The sequence below is a fragment of the Gnatocerus cornutus genome, chromosome 10 (assembly GCF_029298725.1).
Source record: "Gnatocerus cornutus isolate USDA-ARS CGAHR chromosome 10, icGnaCorn1.1, whole genome shotgun sequence".
NCBI lineage: Eukaryota > Metazoa > Arthropoda > Insecta > Coleoptera > Tenebrionidae > Gnatocerus > Gnatocerus cornutus.
In genome coordinates, this window is record NC_142242.1 from 4,511,246 (window position 1) to 4,535,322 (window position 24,077).

Sequence of the window (24,077 nt, forward strand, 5' to 3'; positions counted from 1 at the left end):
AAAAAATCGTAACAATACTAAATCTTTTAAAGTCTATTTATTAAATTGTCGTAACTCTTAGTTTTCAGCTTTTAAAAATGGTAAAATTTGCTGGCGATTTTTCATTTTTAATGATTGTTCACAATACAGTTGTACCAATGCAAGCGTACATGTATAATACACCTATAACATTTTTAACAATTAAGTAAATTTAAGAATTTTTATTATAATAAATTAAATTATTTAACAATTGAGATTGTTTACTGTCACATCAATTATAAAAATATTAATTTATTTACCAAAAATTGTCTGAATTCACGTTTCTATATAAGAGAATTAGTCGATTTTGCTATTAAAAAATCATTACTTTCTTGAAACTATTTAGTAATGATATCTTTGAAATAACAAATAAAAGCGTTGATTTTCTGCACCCCTGCTGAACTTACTTTTTGACAAGTTTCAATTTCTACACGTTTTAACAATTCTGCGTCAATGCATTGCAATAATTTCCAAAAAATCGAAATAACAAACCATAATAGAACCGAAATAGGCCTGTGTTGGTTGAAATTAAGGATAATCAGACTATAATCTCAAATAAGAAACCTCAAAAACGACAGATTGAAACAGATGTCAGGGATGTCCAAGTTTGCACTTAATTTTATAGCCGAAGATGATTTTGTACTTTTGGTGCTTAGTTTTTACTCTTTTTTTTTAGAAATTTAATCTACTAGAAGGTTTGTTTAATTTATCAAGGGATTAAAATGTTATCTTGCCTGATTTTTCTTTTCAACCAAAAACGACCAAAATCAATTGTGAAACAATTTTTAATTTAAGTTGACCAAATATTTTTGAATCAACTAATTATGCCGAACAAAGCCTAGCATCCGCTAATAATTTATTTCCCTACAATAAAGCATTATTAACACGATAACGAGATTAATTAATATCAGCGCACTAATTAATTCCCCGTTACTATGAATTGTTTTAACACAACCTGTTGTTACCTTCAAAAAATGTTTCATTGTAGTTACAAATCTCCCTCTTTCGATCATAAATCGTCAACTCCGATTGTGGCAATATCAGTTATTATAGTACCACCAATATAGCAGAAATATTGCAAATCTCGTAAATCAACAAAAATTTGCGTTGCTCAATCTGGGCTACATTTTGAATGATTTACAATTCGCCCACTGTTGGCGAACTCAGTAAACAAACTTGTGATCTGTGTTCAGCCAATCGTATTGTGTCAAAAGTAATCCTTGATGAAGCTGAACACCACACTATTCCGCCCACGTCTTAAACTAACTAACCTATTACATACAAGTATTTCGGATTTTTTTTCCACAGAGGTTAATAATCACAGTCAAAAAATGACCTTAAACTGAAGTGTCAAGTTTAAAAAAATCTCTACATTTATCACGGAATAATCCTGGAAGGAGTATCCTTTAGATCCTCAATCATAGTTATTCTATTATCCTTTTTTGTCTTTGTATGTAAATAGGGCGCAATTATTAATATTTTCTTTGCGGTGTAGTTAAAAGAAACGACGCTTTGTATTTACCGATTTAAATTAGCCATTACACATAAAAACTGGGCGACGTAGCCCTGAGCTTCCAAAGTTATTAAGGTATTAAGCAGGGCTAAAAGTTCGCGTTTTGTTTAGGACTTGCCTACAAATATAATGAATTTCGTGAATTGAAAACAGATGATTTAACCCGGAGATCCCTTTAGATATCGTGTAAAAATCATAATAAACATTAATACGTGAATAATTACGTACCGTTAATTGAAATAGAATACTGAATGTACAATTTTCTCAATGTCTTTAAAGGATTTTTTTTTGTTTTACCAGATGGAAAGAATCTGTTTGAGACAGACAATCATACGAGTAAATCTCTCAAAGAATACTTTGGCGATTTCACGTAAGTATATGAGATTTATCACTTTTACGTCGAAATAGTGTATATTCCGGTTTTGCTCCGGAAATAATGTAAGTATGTGTCAGGCTGCATTTCACAAATGCATGGTAATGGACAAGCAGAATAAAAAGATTCCTCTGGACTATGATCCATTTAAAAAACGCAGTCCAGTAGTTAGAAATCTGATAAGCTCACAACGAGTACCAACCAATGTGAGATAAAACTTGGAAAAGATCATTAATGCATTATTTGTAGTCAGGAAGAGGACGTTCGTTTAATATTCCTGCGAGTATCGCAAACTGGCATTTCTGCATATCTACCTAACCTCGGCTTTTCTGGGATTTATTTTGTACACGATAAAATTTCTCTGATACATCGATTCTTTGATCGAAATATCTATCGGATTGCAATTGCAGAATGCTTGCAAAGATTCACCTGTCCTTTTTGCAAGGACAAATCCATTACATGTTGTGCGCTTAGTCTCTATTTTCTTTTTGCGCGAAATGAAAATCGACTGTTATAAATGAGAAGCTTTGATGCAGAGACGAGAATGCGAGAAGTTATTATTTTTCAGGCTCATCAAAATTAAACTCTTCAAATGGAGTTTAAGTATCGCGATATTTGCATCCTTTTAACTTCTCAGAGCTCAAATAAAATGTATTTGTTTCACATGAATGTTTCATGATTTTATTCTAATTTTACAGACCAAATAAAACCCACATTACATAACATAAAGCTATAAAGCTCTGCAATGTCCAATCAACAATAAACACACAACGTTAAAAGCTGCTAAAAGCACTTCAATCATATTATTAATACCACAACTACGAATTCCCAACTATTCAATTATGTTTTTATTGCTGTTATTTCCGTAAAGAGTCATTTAAATCCGACTGTGCTTAGGTTTTTGCAAACGATTAAATTATTGTCAGTTACAGCATGCCGATTTATCTTCGATGTACTTACACTGCTCTAATTTATTTTGTTGCCCACAAATGAACATTCCGTCGTTTATTAAAAAAGCAAGTATATAAATATTTTAATACAAAAATCTACTACATTATTCACTGTTGTCATCCATTAAAAGCCCCAGTGATACTGCCTTTACCAAAAAAAAATTAATTAGATTAAAGGTGGAAACCTAAATCGTTGGGAAATATAAATGTACACAAACAAAAGAATTTAGTTACAATTGATTTATTTATAAATATTAAAAAACACGAACACTTTAATCGCTAATAGATATTGCTTTCTGTTGGATTTTATCGTGAATTTATTACAGGAAGCTATAAATAGCTGTTACAAAATGCTATTAGTCATAATAATTAGAATGGCTATTAAGCAACTCATTGTTCATTTGTATGGTAAAAGCCAAAGCACGGTTTCCTTGAAATTACGTTCATTTCTGTTCAAAAATATCAGCAGAATCTAAAATGTGTAATGACTTTCAAACACTTCTCTCTAGAGACAAAATATGCAAAATGTTGTGTTCAATGATTGAATTTTATGTGCACTAACTACCATTTTATAGAATATGTATTTCAAAACTTGAGCAATCTAATCGTCAACTCAGAAGGAAAAGTTATTCTCTGCGTAATCATTTGTTAATCAGTTGTTAATTAGGGAAAATCGAGTTTAATTTAATGATTTTATATGAAAGCACTTTAAAGTATTTCTAGTAAATTTTAATCTGCATGCCAATCCTTCAGAATTTTATTAGAATTTTTGCGAAGCCGATCTTCAGTTTATAGGAAACTTTTTCTTTATTACGTAACTTTAAAACGATTATAACTTTATAACAGTTATGAAAATGAACCAATAGTACTTTTTGTTCTACAAAGAAATATTTCTACCCACGGAACCCGCAAAACTTGATAGAATCTAACCTCACCAAGTGTATCACCAAGATTTACAAAAACCCAGTGAAGTCAATTCTTAAGTGAGTGGCTCTTATTCTTATTGTAACGGATGCTCTAGCATAAGCAATACAAATTGTACATAGTATATAAGTTTAAATAATAAATATCAATTATTGAATAATTAAATCAATTTACTAAGTGTCCAGTTTCTACTTTTGTTAAATTTTAATTAGTCTATACATACAGGTGGCCCACCTTAAGACTTAAGAGCTCAAGATATCAAGGTAAAGATTGATTTGGCAACTCAAACGACACCATTTCCTAAAAAAGATTAATTTTACTTGTCTTCATTTACATTTAAATAATTTCAAAGGATCCATCCAATTTTTGGTAGATAAAAAATGTAATGTTATACTCAACGTCATGGTAAACATTTTGAATAAATTTAACCGTTAAAAAGTTATCAAAATTACAATTTATTCCCAAACACCAAATTTCGTCAAAAAATGCCGCGTTTCGATAGCAATGCTGATCGTTTGGGATTAAATTGTAATTTTGATAATTTTTGTCAACACCAAGAATTGATTCAATAAATGTTCTTTGTTAAAAAGTTGACTAAAATTGCATTTTTATGTTAAATTAAGCCTCACGTATTCAATAATCTTCGTTTCAAATTGTGTTCAAATCCGTTCACAAATGACAAAGATATGGGACTCAAAAATCTTAGGTGGGCCACCCTGTATATAGATTTTTTTTTAAATTATCTAGAAACTTACATTAAAGTGATCTTGCGCTTGTATCAATAATGGTACTCATTTGTTTATTTTTGTTGCTAGGTAAGTCCAGCAAGTACCTCCTTTGTTCTTCTCAGTGCCGCTCGGTGTATTTAATTGTTTTGCGTTTACCAATTGAATAAGTAGAGGTTAGCGTAAACAATGAAAGGTGTTTTGTGGTGTCGAGGGTGAATCGAGCAACTGTGCAAGGTGCTATCGTTGTGCTGGTGCTCAGTGCTGTGGTGCCGTGCGGGTGCAGTGCTCGGTGCATATGGAGTGTGTCCCGCAATCTGACCGCTTTAAACAGATCTGCAGTCAAATTGCGGTCACATGGGTGCATTAGTATAGTAGTATAGATACACACCCTGGCTGTGGCGAGTTCCCCACTCACCCTGTATCCCCCCAGATTATTTACCACACAGGTGAAGGTGGCATCGCGTCCCTGGGCCACCGTGATATTCTCCAACGGGTAGAGAAAGTCCGGCTCGAAGCCAGAAACTCCTGCTGTAACATATCACCACATATTACAATAAACCTCACACATGACATGCATAACAATTCACTTATAATATTTAAGCAAGATAAGGAAGCTCTAAGCTCTTACTACCCCAACGTTCCTTGTATGTTAAATTTTAATTATTAATTAATTCCACCGAAAACCGAGTTAAACTGCAACCCAAAACGGTTCAACTAAACTGTCTCTTATCAACAATTTTAATAAATGTGCGGACGTACGCACACGGGATTGCTCTCTTGTGACAAGTCATAATGACAATCATTTTTCAAACATTTACAGTTCACTCAAATAATACTTGCACCCCTCGCTATCACTGGAAAATTTTAATACAAAACACATTAAGCAAGCAATTAAAACTCAGGAAAATTATCTTATTGTCAGAAAAATTATGTTGTGCTCAACACATGTGACTACCATGCTAATGCATTACTGGCTTTTTAAATATCTTTTTAACTCGAATTCCAACATGACAGCAAAAGTGGCAGCATTATTAAACGCCAAACTAAATATTTCTTCATTTCAGCAATTTGTCCACATTCTTCTCCGTACTAAACATATAATTAAGATTTTGTTGCGTTGAATCTAAAAATTGGGTATTGCTTCAATTCTGTTTTTGTGAAGAGCTTTAAAAAACGAGGTGTAAAACAGCATTTAAGCTCTCGGAAAAAACGGATCAATTTAATTAGTGGGTAAACAAAACAAACTTTTTAACTGAATTAATTTCGTGAATTACAATTTTTTTACACAATCAACAATAATGTAACTGTCATACTAACTTCACGGATTATGATGAAGTATTCTGTTGTAACATTAATAAACATAGAAAAAAAACGCTGATCATAAAACGTAAAATTTCAGTTAATATTTTCTTTATTGTTTCAAGTGATTTGTATAGTACTATTAACATTATTAATCGAATTGGTTCGACCCTATCAAAAATCTTTGTGAATAAGAAGGGTTACATTATCCATCCCCCATTACTCTAATTAATTTCCCTCCCAGCAATTCGCCATTTATATACGCTGTTGCTTTACAATTAATTCAAAACATAAACGTGAAGCTTTCACTATTCCCATTTGTGATACACTTGCTTAAAATTACTTGTAAACGCACAAATACCAGAGGCCACTTTTATAATTCAATAAAAATATTACGCGAACGAAAGGGTGCATCAAAAACATGTTTTAATGTACAAAATAAAATCTTATTAAACTCGCTGGACATAAATTTGTACCCCATTTATGATCCACATAGTAAAAATCCGTCTGAGAATTTCTGGATTTGATAAGTTCCTTTTATATGGCGCAAACACATCCCTGCAATTCCATTTAGTACCCTACGGGGGCAATAAAGTGACTTGTTTAAATATAATTTAAAAAATGTTTTGTATTTTCATCAAAATATTCCGTATTCTAGATGCGCCTCTTATGCAGATTAATATTGTAAACCATTTTTATACTTAAAGCTGTATTCAGACGCAATGTCAACAGTAAACGTTCACTTTGCTCAAGAGATACGACACAGAAAACACCTGTTCTCGGCAAAATTTGCAGCATAATAAAACAACTCGGCAAATACAACGTGAAGATTTGATACGAAAATTATTATTTTTAGTCATTTGCATAAAAAGCACGTAAAGCTTCGTATTTAAGACGTATTGCTAAACAAACTTCTATTTCATAGTAATACGCCCTTAAACGGTTTATAGAGACATAAATTTATTGCAAGACTATAAAAAATTTTTCTTTCGCAGTCGCACGTTCTGCTTTGTTGTCGTTTTTCAAGAAGACTAATTCCGTGGAGCACTTTAATTTTATTTACTGAATACCAAGCTAAATGAAAAATCGACTACTTGCACAATTTAAACAAAATCAAAATTGAAAAAAAAAAAATAAGGAATTTTATAATTAATAATTTTATTTTCCAATATTTCTAGATCCTTAGGATAATGGCAGAACACTAAGAATAAGAGATAATCTAAAAAATAACTAAAATTCAATGCAAAATGATTGCTGCAATTATAGTGATATTAATAAAATCGTCACAAAAGGTGTAATGTAATTGCTAACCTAGATCCCCTTGCCTTTCATTGTTAATATTTGAAATAGCACGTGTTTTAATGACAACTATAATTTATGTTGATGACATCATAAACATTTAACAATGGCATCGGAGTCCCTAGATTCCAGTCCAATCAGAAATATTTGTTATTGAACGACTAACAAATTTGAGGTAATTTTAGTGTCTTTATTATAGAAGGAAAGTGTATGGAAAATTTCCGATACTAACATAATATGGTTTTTATTTAATTCTGTCTCGCACGTTTACGAAATCAGATTGTTGTACAACAATCTCCCACAAGCAAACACAACAAATGATCGCAAACTTTCTCTGAAGTTTCTCGAAACTTCTCAATATATTTCTTACTTCTCTCTGGATTAAGTCAAGATCGTTTACGGAAGCAAACGTCAAAGTATCGAAGCTTTCGCACCTAATTACTATGTATACTTGTATTTTTCCAAAGTATCGATATCATTGATTGCTTTTCCGTAGTATATTTAGATTTGCTGAAATGATTTACGTTGCAAACATTTGTTAAAATTCGAAGTGATGTATGTTTATTTGCAATAATTTATTGTCTGCACGGTGCACTCTCATTCCGTAAATTGATAGAATGTAGCTTAACGCCGTGCGTTGTCAAATGCTTTTTTAAAACTGAAAAACTTCGACATAAAAAATTAATTACTATAAACCAGATTACTGAAAATGTCCCGGATTTATTATAAAACAATTATTTTGAATTAGTCCGAACAGCACATCTGAGAACCATTCACAAAATACTCCCCTGAGCTTTTAATAAATGCGCCGGTACAAACTTTTCATAGAAGAAAAATTGACTATTGTATGATTGTTGACAGTACAATGGCTTAACTCTCTCGTAAATCCCACAATCTATTACAATTTATTGCACAACTCCACACTTGCTTATGACCAATGAAAATTCTATCGGCTAAAATAACGAAAACAATACAGTCTCCGCACCGTAAACAAACAAAAGCTGTGAAAACAATTACATTTTTCAATCGTTTAATTCTATTCAAATTCTCCCGTTTAACTACTTCTGACCGGCGATTGATATCTGCATAAAATTTTTAAATGAAATCCGATACTGGCTAAATATTTGACGAGGCAATGATCTCAACACTTTCACCCGGTGACACATCTAAATAAAGTTGAAAAAATCTATACCAAAATAATAAAACAACTTCTGCCTTAATTACGGTACGGATATAAAAAACCTTGCAATTCCTCGATTGTCCGGTGCTAATTTTAAATCTAAGCACTCATAAATTTGTTTTCAAGTTAATAGCTGTACCTGAGACGCATAAATTATTTTGGATGCTACTTAATTATGTGTAGCAGGCCTCTTAAATCAGACTTTTAAAACGAATCCAATTAACGATCTAATTGAGACGACTAATTTATCTAAATTAACAAAAATTAATTCAGACATTTTATTTTTAACGGCGTTTTCTAACAGAATCAATGATGTACCAACAAAAAATGGTGGATGCGCCGGAAAAATTTCATAAACGAGACCAAAAGTGGTGGTATCTTTTAAAAATTGAGAATAATGAGATTGAGAGTAGTCTCGTACAAGCATTTAAATCAATAATGTTTGTAGAGCATTGGTCCTGATGCTTGAATTTATCTCGTTTAGATGATCTCCTCGAGAAGGAATTTAAATCTGGAAAATTGATTTTGTGTATCGCTATTTAAAAGAAAAATAAAAAGCTGGATGGTGATATTGTGCAGTATAATTTATGAAGATTAGATGAGAAGTTCTTTGCTTAGCTGGTCGATAAAAAATTCGGTTTGGAAGGTGCTATTTCTTTCTTCGCAAAATAAACAATCTAGAAGAGTGTGACTGTTTGCATTACTAACGGGATGCACACGCCATCAAATGTTTACTTATATTTTCTGTAATAGAAAAATGGCATGTTATTGTAAGAACGAAGTGGACTACCAATCCAGGCTTTAGACGTAACCCAATTACGTGAGAAGAGGGCCTAGGCGTTAAGCCGTTTTTACAGCGAGCTATTGCGGGATTGTTTATTTATTGGGATGAAATGTGCGGATATAATTGGAGATTTTCAAAACTTGGAGAGTATTGTTTGCGGCGTGATAAAGTAGAAAAGTTCCTGGCTCCCCACCTTGACAGGTACAGCCCCCTTCCAGATGATCAGGTGGGAGAAAGCATGTGCTTTGTTTACGCGTGTCTGCCTTAGTAGATCGTCACGCAACCTAAAAGCTTACATACTAACGTAAATACCAGTTCATACTTGAAGAGCTTAGTTTCGTGACGTGCAGCGTTGCACTCAGGTAGAGCCGCATCAATATTATAATTTGTCGCTGTTTTGGGGAAGCGGGCCTTAGACTCGGGCAAGCGGAAGAAAAACTTAAACACGAAAAGTTTTCCGGCACGACTAGAGCCGGAGTCTTACCAGCACGTTGCCTAAGAGGAAAAGTTTTGTTTAATTTTGTTTGGTTTGACGTTAAGCTTGCCTCCTGTCACTTTCATCCCGTCTTCTTTGTCGGCCGCGTCTGTTGTTTGGCACCGTGTTGTTCCGAACAATATTTATATTACCCTTATTTCTTAGTTAATGCACTTCGGCTATACTTCACAACTATGAAACATTTCCGCCCACATTTAAAATCGTTTGTTTTGCGTGGCGTTTAAATTAAGTTGACTCGATATAGTGTTGTTGCACAGAAATGTAATTTTGTAGAGAATTTAACTTATTTAAGCGACTTCTTTAAGAGTCTAAAAAAAATACAAGACAATAGAGCGCACCGCGGCAGTGCCGTGGTAATAAATTCAAAACTTACAAAAATAGTTCCAATTTTCGCTTTAATGAAAATATAGATCATAACTTGCTTATTATTGTTGAGAATATACTTAGTAGTTACTTGTACAAGTTGTGTCTAGATGCGTTTTATGTGGTATGTTTTAAGTCGCTTTATACAGGGTGGGCCAACGAAAATGAAACCGAGGCGTTTTGAGGCACTTACCCTTCGGTTTAAAAAAAAACTGAAACTGGTCAATTTTAGTTGAAAGGGGCACTTTTTTACATTTAACCCCCTCTGAGGGGTGAAATTAGTTCCATTAATTTTTAAAGATAGATATAGAACATGGCATATTGAAGAGTTTTGCGGTGGTATTCAATTTTTTTTTGTTTCAAGCCCCTATAAAAAATAACACAGTAGAACAGTCTTTTTGTTACATATACATTGTAAACATGGTAGGATAGGTAATTTTGTGCTAAAAAACACCTCAAAAAGATAATATGTCCACGTCGTCAAAAAAAAAAATATTGTCTTCCATCGAATACTTATCGTCACCCCCAAAATCGTCTCTAGCTTCAAAGATAAAATTTTGTAATTTTGCATATGAAGCTCCACAATCTTTGCTTTTCATCACTATTTTTGATTAACATCGCGACGCCTAAGAAGTGTAATTATTAAAGATTTTTTGAATTTTTGCGCTTTTCAACATAACAGGGATAAAAATATCTATATTTATTTTTAATCTTATACAAATTGTGTTTAAAATTTTAGGAAAAAATGCTGTTTTTTCAAGTTACAACAAATTTTAAACACAATTTGAATTGAATCTTGAATGACAACAGATATTTTCAACACATTTGTATAGCAATATAAAAAAAAACTATTGTGCATTAATAAGAGCGCAAAAATTCACATTGCCGTTTAAGAAAGGCAGCTGCCGCGCTCCTACGTCGCGCGGAACTCCTTCAAAATCAACAATGTGAATTTGAGCTCGAAATACACGCATTATTCAAGAGGTAGTTAACCATTTATTAAAATAAATCTGTGGAACATTTGTTTAAGTGCCTTTTGGCGTTTTTATGTGTAAAAAATAGAATATACTATATTTTTTTATAATTTGTTCGTCGGAAGACAATAAAAAACTTTTTTTTTGACGACGTAGGCATAATGACTTTTTAGATAGTTTTTCAGCAATAAATTACCTTTTAGAAACCATTTTCAGAATGCTTGTAACAAGAAATTTTTATAAAATTGTTCGACTGTGTAATTAGAAACTATTAATACAGCAATAACGAAGACTAACTCCTGAAATACTTTAAAATGTACAGGAGGATTACAAAAAAAATTTGTATGATTGTATGACTGTTGGAGGGAAACACTTTCCCAATTTTTTCAAACTAGTTTTTTCTAATTGCGAGTTGAAATCAAATAAATGCATGTATTACCGTAAAGCTTTTAAAAAAAATGCAATGTCCTATAGCTTTCTTTAAAAAAAAAAAAAGGAAAATCAACGAAATACGTAAATCAGCTACTACTTCGAAATGCAAATCCATACTATTCACTGAAACCGTAAGAAACATGGTTTTTGTATAAAAAACAGTTGATTCATTCTGTTTTATCCTAGTTATTATTCTTGTATTTTTCAATTTTTGGGTAATTTACACCCCTTAGATGAGGTCAACCAAAAGTTTTTTATCATTTTTTTTAATGAAATTTACGTATTTTAGTCTTATTTTAATGTTTTGTTATGCATGCACCACTGTAAAGCTCTTCAATGGGCCTTTCCAAAAAAGTGCCATGTCCTATCGCTTTACTTACTATCTTTAAAAATTAAAGGGATTAATTTCACCCCTCAAAAGAAGTTGACTGTAAAAAAATTTAATTACGTGTGTTGTATGTCCCCCTCCCAACCATAATTGACCTGCGCGTTTTTTGAAAATCTACAGGTAAATGCTCTAAAACGCCTGTTTCGTTTTCGTTGGCCCACCCTGTATCTATGGTGTCGGTTATTGGCGGCGGGCGTTCAAGTACCACCCGAGTTCGATTAAGTAATTTAGAAGCAATAACAGAGGTTTGGGTGGCAGTGATGTACATCGTGTTTTGATAGTGGTAGTCTATTTTTTGTGGAAATAGGGAGACGTGCCGGGGCTGCGAAAAAGGGTAAAAATTTAAAGAATAGGGTGTGTACGGAGTATCCGGGCCGGTTGAGTGTAAGGATATGATTCAAGGCAATGTGAAGCCTTAACGTGATAAACGCACGCGACGCATGGCCCAGCGCTTCGCTTTATTGCCGACGTGACTCGCGCTTTTTCAATTTCGAACCGTGGGAATGATTGGCGCTCGGGGTGTGATTGCCATGATGACGTATCGACTCGGACAACCCGCATTTGACCGACCGTTCGACTTGACAAATGTTCAGCAATGTAGCGCATCGGAACCAGTTCAAATCTATGTGTATATCCTGCAATGGATGCGATAAATATGTATATTTACGTCCATGCACGTATTGTGCGTGAACGGGTCATATCGCCAGTTTCACCTCCGCTCTCGCATCACGACGAAAAACGACGTCCATCAAACTGCAAATAAATTTTTCGATAGCATTAAAACGCATTTAAACAATTAAAATCCAATTTTCATCCAGCCCAATATATGTCACAAAAAACTAACTTCCATTCAAAAGCTCGCTTTGTCTCACTCCCGCAACGTTCGCTCGGTCCCTTTCCAGGACAATTACTAGCTCTCGCCCTCCAACCCGCACAATCCAAATATTTTAATCCTTTACTCCCTGCTGCATGTCTTGCCACACTTCCTACTTCGTTTTAAATGGCTAACCATTGTCTCTACAGTCCACTCGACAACTTTCAGTGTACTGGAATTTCACGCCCAAGTAGTTGATCAAACTTTAAAATTAACTCCGGCAAGAATGTGATCATATTTACTTAATAACTCGGATATTATACCCAAGCAGAGAATACGCTAAAGCGGAGAGGCGTCTCTACCAAAATTGAAGCAATCACAACTGCAGACTGATACACTTTTCCCTTGCAAATATCAACAAAGTTACCATTAAAATTCCTAGAATGCTAGATGCGCCGAGAAAACGCATTTCGCCTTTAGGTTTTGTAAACCCCACCAAGAAATCGCCCTCCATTTTCTCACATCAAGTTTGATATATTCTATAATGCCGACATTGCCCGGTCGTGAAAAATGTGGTTGGATAACAATTTATTAATCTTCTCTCGTACACAAAAAAAGATTAAAGCAATATGAAAATTCTCCTCTACAACTTTCGATTTACATTTCTTGTCAAAATGTGTGTTCCTTTTTACTTTTGCAAATACCCCATAACGTTTGTTATCGCCTCGAGCTATGAAACATTTCTCGGTTTGTAAATAAATATTTATATAAATCCATTTAGTAGAGTACATTGGTATTGTGTATTGCCATAATGCTTTGTAATCCAATGTGATATTGAAACCCAGCACATAAAAAAAGCTAAAATAAATTTAGTTTGTGTATTAAATAGAGGCAAAGCAGGTCAATCTATCAGGAGCTCCAATTACTAAACCACAACAGCAACACCTAATCTATAAACTACATATATGTAAACAATAATAAGCCGGCGATTGCACCAAATTTCAAATAATTTTAACACGAGTATTGATCCATTATTAGGTTTTGCTCTAGGCTCCAGATCATTTCGCACGTTTAATTATTTCTTTCATTTTTTTAATACAATTCCAGTCTGCAAAGAACTTTTATTTTATTGTACAACTAACGAATTCTCGTTATAATTCAACATTTCAGCATTTGCCTTGCTACAAGTCCAAATATTCCTTTCTGTTTCGTTTCTGCTGCATTTTTAGATACACTTTTTTAATATTAATTACCTAGTTAAATAAAACACTAGTTTTAATTAGAATGAAATCAAATGAAAATAAGTCCTGTTTAATTTTAATAATGAAAATCAACAGATTAAAAATTTGAAAGCGTAGCATTTTTCAGGATAAATTAATATTTGCTTAGTTGCTCAAATGGAACAATATTGTGTAGCGTCATTGGTTGAAAACCATTGCAATAATTCTATTACTCGCAAGTTAGTGTCTTGTGAGAACGAAATTGTTGAATTGTTGGCAAACCGTTCGTTACCACGAGCAGATTTGAAGAAAATGAGCTAATTTGGTTGCGATTAATTGGAAAAACTATCAGAAGCGCAGCAGTCAAGTACGTCAAATATTATTAGCCAATTGGTTCGTCAAGTTTTGTTTACCCACTTTAAGTTAACCTCTTCAGAAAAGCCAGCACAGGTCACCAAACTAACAAACCAATATTGTTAGAGGTAGCTGTTAAATTTTCAGAACGAACCATACAATCAATACAAAATGTCTTAAAGGGCTAGCGGGATTCTATCTCTTGGCAATTTATTCTCGTTCCATTTTATTAACTACCTTTCGTTGATCATTTCACTACATCTAAAATCTTGATACCATTTTAAACAGAAGTCCTCTTTTAATTAAAACTAATATCACATTAATCTCCAAGATACCGATTTTTAATCAAAAGAATTTCACTATTTACTTTAGTGTTGATTCAAAAAGAGTCTGCTTTTAATAACCGCAATCGTCTGGTCAGCTAATACGTTCAGTCGTTGCGAATAATTACTTCAGGCGATCGTCGGCAGATGTGGAGAAGTGTTTAATAAAAAAGATGAACAGCTAATGGAGTACACGTTTTCTATATTTCGTACAAACGCAAAAGATACCAATACTTCTACAGCCATTACAAAAATAATAATGTCTTATTACATATAAAGAAACAACAACTGAAACAAGAACCAGTTAGATTGAGCTAAAAAATTCATTTCATGATCTGGTTTAAAAATTTACACAAAAAGACGCCAAAACTTTGAAGCTTAGATCGATTTTCGCCATGACAGTGTTCGTTCGTTGAATTAAAATTGACTTTCGTTCACTGAACTGCCGAGGAACAAATTTGCCGACGCTAATTGCCTTAGCTATTTTAAAGTAAACACTGTAAGCAGATCTAGAAAAATGAAGAGATTCTAGGACATCTAAAGAGAATTTCAACAATTGGGATTCCATTTCTTAATTTTATCGGATGCAGTAAAAGAATCCGAGGAATTGAGAATTTTAAAGATTGAAGAGAATCGGAAAGTAGAATCTGAAGCAGGTAAAGAAATTTTTGAAAATTTAGATTTAGATGGATCAGAGATTAAAGAAAGTAAATAATACAGAAAGTAACGAAATGACTGCAAAGTTTCAAAATCTGAAGAATATTTTCCGCTCACTATTAAGTATTCGGTGTGGGTTTAAAATTAATTGATGATGTTGGCTCTCGGCAAACAAAAAAAACCCTTTTTTACTTTCCGCCATTTTTAGATAACCGTTTACTCTGTCTGTACACATCCGTACTAAAATCGTGAAACATTTTAGTCTATAAATCCGAAACATTCTAAGTGCTTTGAAATCTAAGCTTTCTTGTAAATCCTGGGAATCCTGAGAGCTGAGGAAATAATATTTAAAACCTGTATTCCGGAAATTCTAATGGAGTTAGAGAACTATTTTAGTTCAAACTATCGTTAATGTCATTCGTCAACAATGTTGACCGAGATAAAATCTCATGAAATTAGTTAAAGCACGACAAATTTACTTTAGACTTAACTGATTTATTAACCAAAATTAAACACTTAGTAATGAATAAAACGCTTCAAAAATATCAAATCCGATCTCCATGTATCCCTGGAAACCAAGCGTGAAATTCTTAAAACCTTGTTCCCTTTTTATATGGATATTGATGAGATTATGAAGGTGCGCTCAACGAAATGTTTTCTCAATAAAACGAGTTTTAGACCAATGTTGTCTAGTGATGCACTCGTTTAAAGACGCGTTGAAGTTTCGCCAAGATAAAAAATCAAACGCAGTTGATAAATTTATGAAGGAACGTGTGGATGCAAATCGCGGCTTTTTAGAGTTGGATGAAGAACTTGGAGTAAATTTAAGAGAAAAAAGTTATAATGTAATAAATAATTTCCGATTAAGCCGGATTGGGGTATAATAAATCAATTTCTATGTACACATTGGAACAAGTGTTTATCGTGTGTCGAAAAAGATATCCAATTTTTAGAGAGACAAGGGGGTGACGACGACGACGGCGACGAGCAGGAGAGATATGACACGGGACGTTGAAATCGACGAAGGCCAATAACTCGAGCCGTCAGCGCGTGGCCATCGCAGGCTGTAATCCACTTGGGTCCGACACTTCCAGAATCTCCAGTTTTTGCGATAACGTCAGTTGTAATTTAGTAGCCGGTTTGATTGCTATATGGCGCTGGTGTTGGTACTTTTTCAATAGCTGGACATTTGTGAATCGAATCTAGATATTCAATTCAAATGTTCGCTAGCCAGTCTGGCAATGTAATAGTCTCTTTTTAACTAGGCCTCGTATAACTCGGGGATTTGTAAGATCCCTGGCGACTACTATGCGCGTTGAGTAATAACACTCAATCTTATATGTTCCCCTTGGGTCCGGTGGACAAACAAGTCAAACACCCATTCCCATAAGTGCAATTGATGGAAACTCGATATGTACAGTACAAAGTGAAATTTTATCTACTTCTACTTTCGCAAGCAACACTCTGTAATGCTCTAAACGCTAAATAACGATTTTCACTCCCGCTGACACATCAAATCATAAAACAATCCTATCGACAGATTAGCACTGCTCGACTAACACATTCGACATTATCATTAACATTATTACCATCATTATTACTTATATTATACCCACATATATCACTAAATGTAAAATGACGTAAATGACAGATTACATGCATAGATACAAACAATCTAAGAATCTATACTAACAAATTCAAATTCTAGATTTTTGTAGATAATTTAAATTATTCTTATCTTACCTCTTACTTATCTCTACGCTTTAAATTTTTAGCATTCTCTGAATTGAAGCCATTGCTATACAAAAGTGTTAACTTATTTTTTCAATGTTTTCAGAAAACGCCGTTTTAGGTTTGTATTTAGAACTTTTCACTTTCAATTTTTTTTAGATACTTGCCAATTGAGTAATTGACACATTTTTGTTTATTATAAAACTTTCACTTTAATTACGTTTAAAATAGGTGTTATTTACTAGAACAGTAGCATAAAAGACAAATGACTACTCAGTATTACTTTGTATTTGAACTTGTTTAATTAGACGTTTTTTAATATAATGTATCACCGACCATCTAAAAATCGAAGCATTATCATAATAATTTGCGGAAGTAAACATTTGCTTTATTGTACTTGTACAATAAAAATTTTTACCTACGGCAAATTCCAAATTTTGATGTAAACAAAAAATGCATGTTTTATGTTTAAAAAAAAAACATAATAATAATAATAATTGATTGAAAAAAACATAATAATAATAATAATTGATTGATTATTATATGTGAACACAACCACCAAAGCAACGACAACATAATCTAGATTTTGCCTAGTGAAGTGCAGGCACTACAACCTGTAAAGTATGCAACCTTCCACTCTGGAAGATTAACAAACCCTGCCGGTCTATTTAAATACCATTTGAACACGTTGTTTAGATGTAGTATCCAATTATTTTTTGTATTCTAGTTGGATTGCAACATTTTAAAATGTGATCATTTTTATCAGTGAGCGGTCAATGTTTAATTTCAGCAAAATACAAACAATAATAATAATAATAATAATAATAATTTATTGACGCCACTAATAGCCATTACATAATCATACATTTAACAAAAAACCAGAAAGAACACAACATAACATAACATTACAACATTGTTTTTAGCTTAGACTTAAAAACTTCAATTGAGTTATACCGAAACAAATCAATATCTGCATCATTGCAAGACTGCGATAGTATATTCATTGGAGAAAACTTAACATAATTTTGTTTAAAAATCTTAATGTGAAAAACAGGCACCGATCTACTCCTATAGCAAGGTATGTAAAAAAAGATATTATGAATAATATCCTCAGCATCAATATAATTATTTAAAATATTAAAAATAAAACAAAGTTTATTATCAAGAAAGATTCCAAGATCTTTAACAACTGTCTTAATTTGAATTTGACATTCATTTAATGTATAAATAGGTAAAGTAGAGACCATCTTCCTACTGAAATTAATCACACAACATTTGTCAATATTTAGAAACATGTGATTGACTCTGCACCAATTATTTAAAGCATCAAGATCTTTTTGCAAAAGTTTGACATCATTTGGGTTTTTAACAACGGTAACTTAACAACGAAAACTTGTCGTATCTCCGTTGATTTTCGGCATATCAAGTTGAATTTTGGTAAGTTCTTTAGAAACATTTCCATGCAACCAACTTCATTTTAAACTGAACTCTAACAATATGTATTTTTTGTTGAGTGAAAAACCTCTTGCTTGTGTTACCCTCTTATGCCAAAATAGTTAAAGTAAATTTGAAGAAAATTGAACAAATTTATCGTTTTTTCAATTTCTTGTAAAAATTTATGAAATGGATTTATTGAGTTTTGAAAAAGAACTCCTCAATTCAAGATCAAATTTAAAAATGTTAATATTTAAAGAAATTTGAAATAAGAATTTTGTAAGAATTGTAAGAATTGTATTCTGAGCATTTTTTCTTAAAAATAGTTATCAAGATGACCAACTTAAAGCAAAAACTGAATTTATTCAAAAACTCGTTAAACATTCCATCAATTTTTTTTCAAGAACTAAATGAAAAAATAAGCTTATTTACTTAAATGTACGCACTGTATTAATTTTATTTTAATTTTTATCGTCTCGACAAACGTCTGTAACTTTTTCAATACAATTTTTAATTAAAACATTCGAGTTCTCTTTCGCTGGCGTTTTTGAACTACCTATTGCATTAAAAGTGTCTTAAAATTAACAATTACTACTCACGGGCAGTATAAGTAATACATCTTAAAAGTTTCAACCCAACCACAGTAAAAACACAGTAAAAAATAATTAAACACTGCTCCGAAACAACGTATTCAATGGTATTCGTTTCGTCGCAATTGTAATTATAGTAATAGAAAATAATGAGTAAAGAAGCTGAAGAATGTACACCCCATAAATCCAACAAAAGGCGCTAGAAATTACCAAAGTATTCATTCGGTGGAAAAGTAACTAATTGTTAATAACGGATTTTTTTTTCAAACTACAAATGTTGACGGTTAGCAATAAAAGTTTTATGCACCACGTCAGTAAAGTGTCGTTATTGAACTCGCTCAACTCAAGAATCATTTTACTGACTTGGTACATAAATAACTATTTTAAAACTCATGATAACGTCTTGTTAAATAAAAATCTTTGAATGAACACAGTGCAAATGTTTTATTATAAAAGTTAAAAACGCATCTTTAAAACATATATTTTTAGATGAACACTATTGATAAGCTATCTTTTCCAAAGAATGTATGGAATGTACTTTTGCAAATCTTTGGAAAACTTTAGCGAATAGATCGGTGACTAAACAGAAAACTTTGGAATCAGAAACACTTTTTGAGCTGAATTAAAAGCTTGGGCAGTAGAGAATTTATTGAAAATCAAAAATGATGAATGCAGGTAGGTATATGCATTGTTTTTTCATGTTCTTTTTCCAAATAAAAAATCAAAATTCTAGTGTACTTTTTCATAATTAAAGGTAGAAAATCTAATATCCAAGAAGTAATTAGAACAACACTACTGTTAGATGAAATCTTATCTTTGGAGAATTAACACCATCACCTCTTTTAAATGCTGTCACGAAAAAGGACCCCTTCTTGCATCATTGTCTTAATTCTGTAAACTAAATATCTCTAAATAAAAAAACAAAAAGCATTAGGAATTAAAATATTCGCTCGTATATTCACTTATATGTTCCAATAATGTGTTTACACTCGAATTAAGGCGTCTGTTATACCTTACAAATATTAATCATACCAGTCTGATAAAACCAGCATTTACTTTACCAATTAATCCCAAGCAATATAAACACACACAGAAAACTAAACACCTTGAGTAAATTAAATTCCTTTCATTTAATGTTCCTGTGTAAGTTTGATAGTTAATAATTGATTTAACGTAACTTGACGCAATTTTTTTTATACACTCACATGGACATTATGTTTTATTATCTCTCATTTAGTAATCTCACATTTCTCCCATTACACGGAAATAAATCGAAAGTATTATTTCCAGAAATGACATACATTAAATTAAGCTAAAATCAATTGTAACAATATTAAAAATGTGGATAATTTTATTAGATATGCACCATTCAGTTTTTACGCTACGTGACCCCGACCAAATTGAAGCTTTTTCATTGCACAAAAATTCCGAAAACATTCAATTTGTTCAATTAGACCATACAACAAAATATTCAGGGTTAAATTTAATTAATGTTATTGTGATACCAATAAAATGTACATACAAATTTTCACTAGTATATTAATAAAATTTTATAATAATTTAGTTACTATCCTAAAAATCTATAAATCTGTACATCACTTTTTAATTTAAAATTATTGAAAACAAATTTGACTAATAAAAATAAAAACTGGTCAGCTATGTTTAATGCGTTTTTCCAATTTACTGGATAGATTTCATGGTTTTTGGGACGCTTATTTTATATGATTTTAGTTAAATTTAAAACTAAAAGAAAGCATTACCGTAGTTTGTTTACAAAGCAATTGCCAGTTTCGAAAATGGAAATGATTGAAGTTTATGTTATTTGATTTTATTGCAGTCTAATGGGCGAACTCATCTATAAATAATTCCATTTATTGATTTTGGTTTTGAAAACAGTGCAAACATAAGTTTTTCATTATGATAAAAGGCGACAAATCTGTAACACCATGTTACTAGCGGTGTTATCAATTTATTGATTTGTAACGCGTTAATACTGATGCAACTACAATTTACTAATGAATTTTAAATACTTTGCTAACAGTGCGATAATGTATAAATAATTACATTTAAGTGCTTCTATCGGGTTTATTTTTACATAGCGTAAACCATTTATAATTTGCATTAAAATAGTACATGGTTATTTCAAATCTCAGTGAATATGTATTTATAATAAGAATAGTTATACTTTTTACAAACTGTGACTAAAACATTTTATTTCAGTATTAGTTAATAAATGCATCTAATTAAAAGTAAATTTTGTGTTGGTTTAACTAATTTTGTACGAATTTATCATGGTGTTAAATTCAACACAAAAAACGATAGCTAAAAATAATTGTTAGTTTCCTAGTGCATTAAATTTTCCGCAATACACAGTTTACATATTATTTCGAAACTCGGGATTTTAGAAGTTTTAACAAAGCCTAGATTCAAACGAGTTGTATTCATTTATAAAGTTTTGAGAAGTTTAATTATTTAATTAGAAAATACATTGTGAAAAAAATGCGGTGTAGGTTTAGGCTTTAGTTGGGTTATTTTCTGTTATATTTTAGGAAGCTTAAGAAAGGTTCTATTGGCTAAATGGATACTGATTATTGTTTCCAACAGTTTAATCCGAGATGGTAATTATGTATTACGTTTAATTTGGATGAAAACAGTTGAGTGCGCACGTGTACGTTTAGTTAATTAACTATTCATACATACGCGTGTATAAATAGTTAATCAGTTATTAATGAACTGGAGGAAAGGAAAGTATTAGTAAGCGGCGGTAAGTGGAAGAAAATAAAAGTGTCTTGGACTCTGTCGGAGCTAATCTGGAAGTTTAGTTGATAAATGATGTAATATGATGTTGATTTTAGGCTGTAGATGGTCTAGAAATGTAAGTCCGGGCGTGTGTTCAGATCGTTACGTCACAAAGTCAATTAGTGTTTTGGTGTTTTAGTGGTGTAAGCAGACAGTCTATCGAGACAGTCAACAGCCGACGTTAAATGGATTAACTACATAAAAGTGTAGGTAATGATAATTAAAGAAACTGCGGCGCGTGGATCTCAGATGTTGTCGTCATACAATAACTCCGAACCGAGTAAAAAGCAATTTCACTAAAACCCAAGGGTGCAAGCTCAACCGGACCACTCAGAACAGCTCTCGCCGAGTTCACTTGTAATTGTTGGTGAGACAGTGGAATGCAAGTGGTGCAGTCGTGGTTTCAATACAAGTATGTATATCAAGTTCTCACTATTGTACCTGAGCCCGCGTGTACCCCATTTCAGGCATTATACATGCAAATCGCCGCCTGCACTAGTCGTTTTCAAGCGACAAGTCCTTATTATTATTAGCGATGAGAGCCTTGCTAGGGTGGTTCTGTTTCGGACGGTGCTGCCTGCTAAATCTCAATCTGCAAATGGCAGCTCACAAAACCCGAGTCGGGCTATTGACAGTTGATGAGCCTACACCAGCGACCAAAAAATCACTGCTCAACGCTACTTTCAGACCTACTAAAACGACATCCCATTTTATTCATTATTCTCTTCCGCGTTTTATCATCTTCTCATAATATGATAATTGTCTACACCCCCGCACGTCTACCTTTGAAATCCAATATTCTTTTTTCGATCCAGAAACACAATACCACTGTAAAATATAACAAAAGACACGAAAATCAATAAAATTTCAGATTTTTACCTCTATCCATTCTACACCCTTCAGATCTGTACATATGTAGGTTTAAATCGAATAAAATTTTTCAGATTCTGTCCAAGACTACACTAACAGTTGTGGTCTTCTTGGGTTCCTCTTCAAATTGAAGGTTTTAAATTCTTCAACTTGATTAATTATGCAGTGTAATCATTCAAACTTAAGTAATTGGGCTCGAATCATAACTAGCTTGACAACAATAAAACAACAAAATGCCCTTTAGGATAGATAAGTTTTCGCAATAAATTTTCATATTAAACCAATTTAATATACAGTTAGTTTCCGCCACAAAATCAGATTCAAATGATTGGAATATTAAATTGAGTTCATAGAAAACAGATACCTGTTTCAATAGCGCAGCAAGTAAAACCTATTCAGTGATTATAATCTCTCTTGTCGAAACCAACTTCACTTCAAAACACCATTTAAAGTGTCTTTCTACAGTTTTGCTTTCAATATCTTTTATTAAAATTATTAAGTGATTTGCGAATAAAAAAAAGTTGTTTCCAATAGCTCTAAAAAATCAAAATCAAAAACAAATCACGACGTTAAATTACTGCTCATTTTTAAATCAATTGACAATTTCTACTACACCGTCAAATGTAGTAAACTTTAAAGCCGAATTTGGTTTTGATGGTGTATGATTTTAGAAGTAAATAAAACGACAATTGACTGAAATATGTTCACACAAACAGAAGTTTCAACTTCGCTTCATGCACTTTTCGACTTCGATCAAATGTGTAACAATCCATTGTATTAAAAAAATACTGTTGTAAAGTTTTGCACAAATGATAAATGCGCCTAATCTGCATTTCAGATTGCTTTAATAGCCTTAGTTTCAGAGAACCGAATAATGGAAAATGCGCAATAATAAAGTTTCTTTTTACTACAAAATTAAATAAATAAGACACTTAACCTTTAAACAGTAGTCCACTTTCTTTAAGTAAATTTAGGTTTTTTACGGCGTCTGTAGTCGTTCTCTTGAATACCTCATTCGTTTAAACTCAGAAATGACGAATTTCTTAATGAACAACAGAAGAGTTTACGTCCGACGTGACAAATTGTGGTGATACCGCAGAAATTTTTCTAAATGAAAAATGCAGATTTTCGTTATTGTCTCTAATTTATCACAATTTTCCTGTTCACGAAAGAGACAATTTCCACCTTATATAAAAACAATTTTAAAAATGGTGGATGCGCCGGGATTAAAAAACACCAATTTTCTATTGCTTACAAGGTTGGTTTCGTAGCAATAATATCTGAGTATTTAAAAGATTGGTTCTAAGATAGTGTCTTGGGAGACACCGCTGTAACGTAGGAAGGTTACGACCTCCCATTTGAGCGAAATTATATATGAAAACCTTGTTACAGTGTAATTCGTGTGCTGACAACATAACTGTTTGCAGTGAGATTGTCTACACGCTTCTGGTGGCAATGTCACTGCATTTGCATTTCGTCATTCTCTGTTTGCGCCTCAAAGAGTTTATACAAAGAATAAATTTGTAAGTTTTTAGTAAATGTTTAAGTGAAAAGAATGAACAAA

At 32.4% G+C, this 24,077-nt stretch overlaps 1 protein-coding gene across 4 annotated transcripts in view; it reads right to left on the reverse strand.

Moving 5' to 3' along the window:
• LOC148167289 (lachesin-like) overlaps nucleotides 1-24,077 on the reverse strand; it is a 58,403-nt gene that overhangs the window by 17,882 nt on the left and 16,444 nt on the right. For 2 of the 4 annotated variants that reach the window (XM_088047428.1, XM_088047430.1), the window contains exon 3: nucleotides 4,895-5,034. In XM_088047428.1, the coding sequence (XP_087903554.1) occupies nucleotides 4,895-5,034 (140 nt within the window). The remainder of the gene's footprint in view (nucleotides 1-4,894; nucleotides 5,035-24,077) is intronic. The other 2 variants (XM_088047431.1, XM_088047432.1) reach the window with 2 other exon arrangements.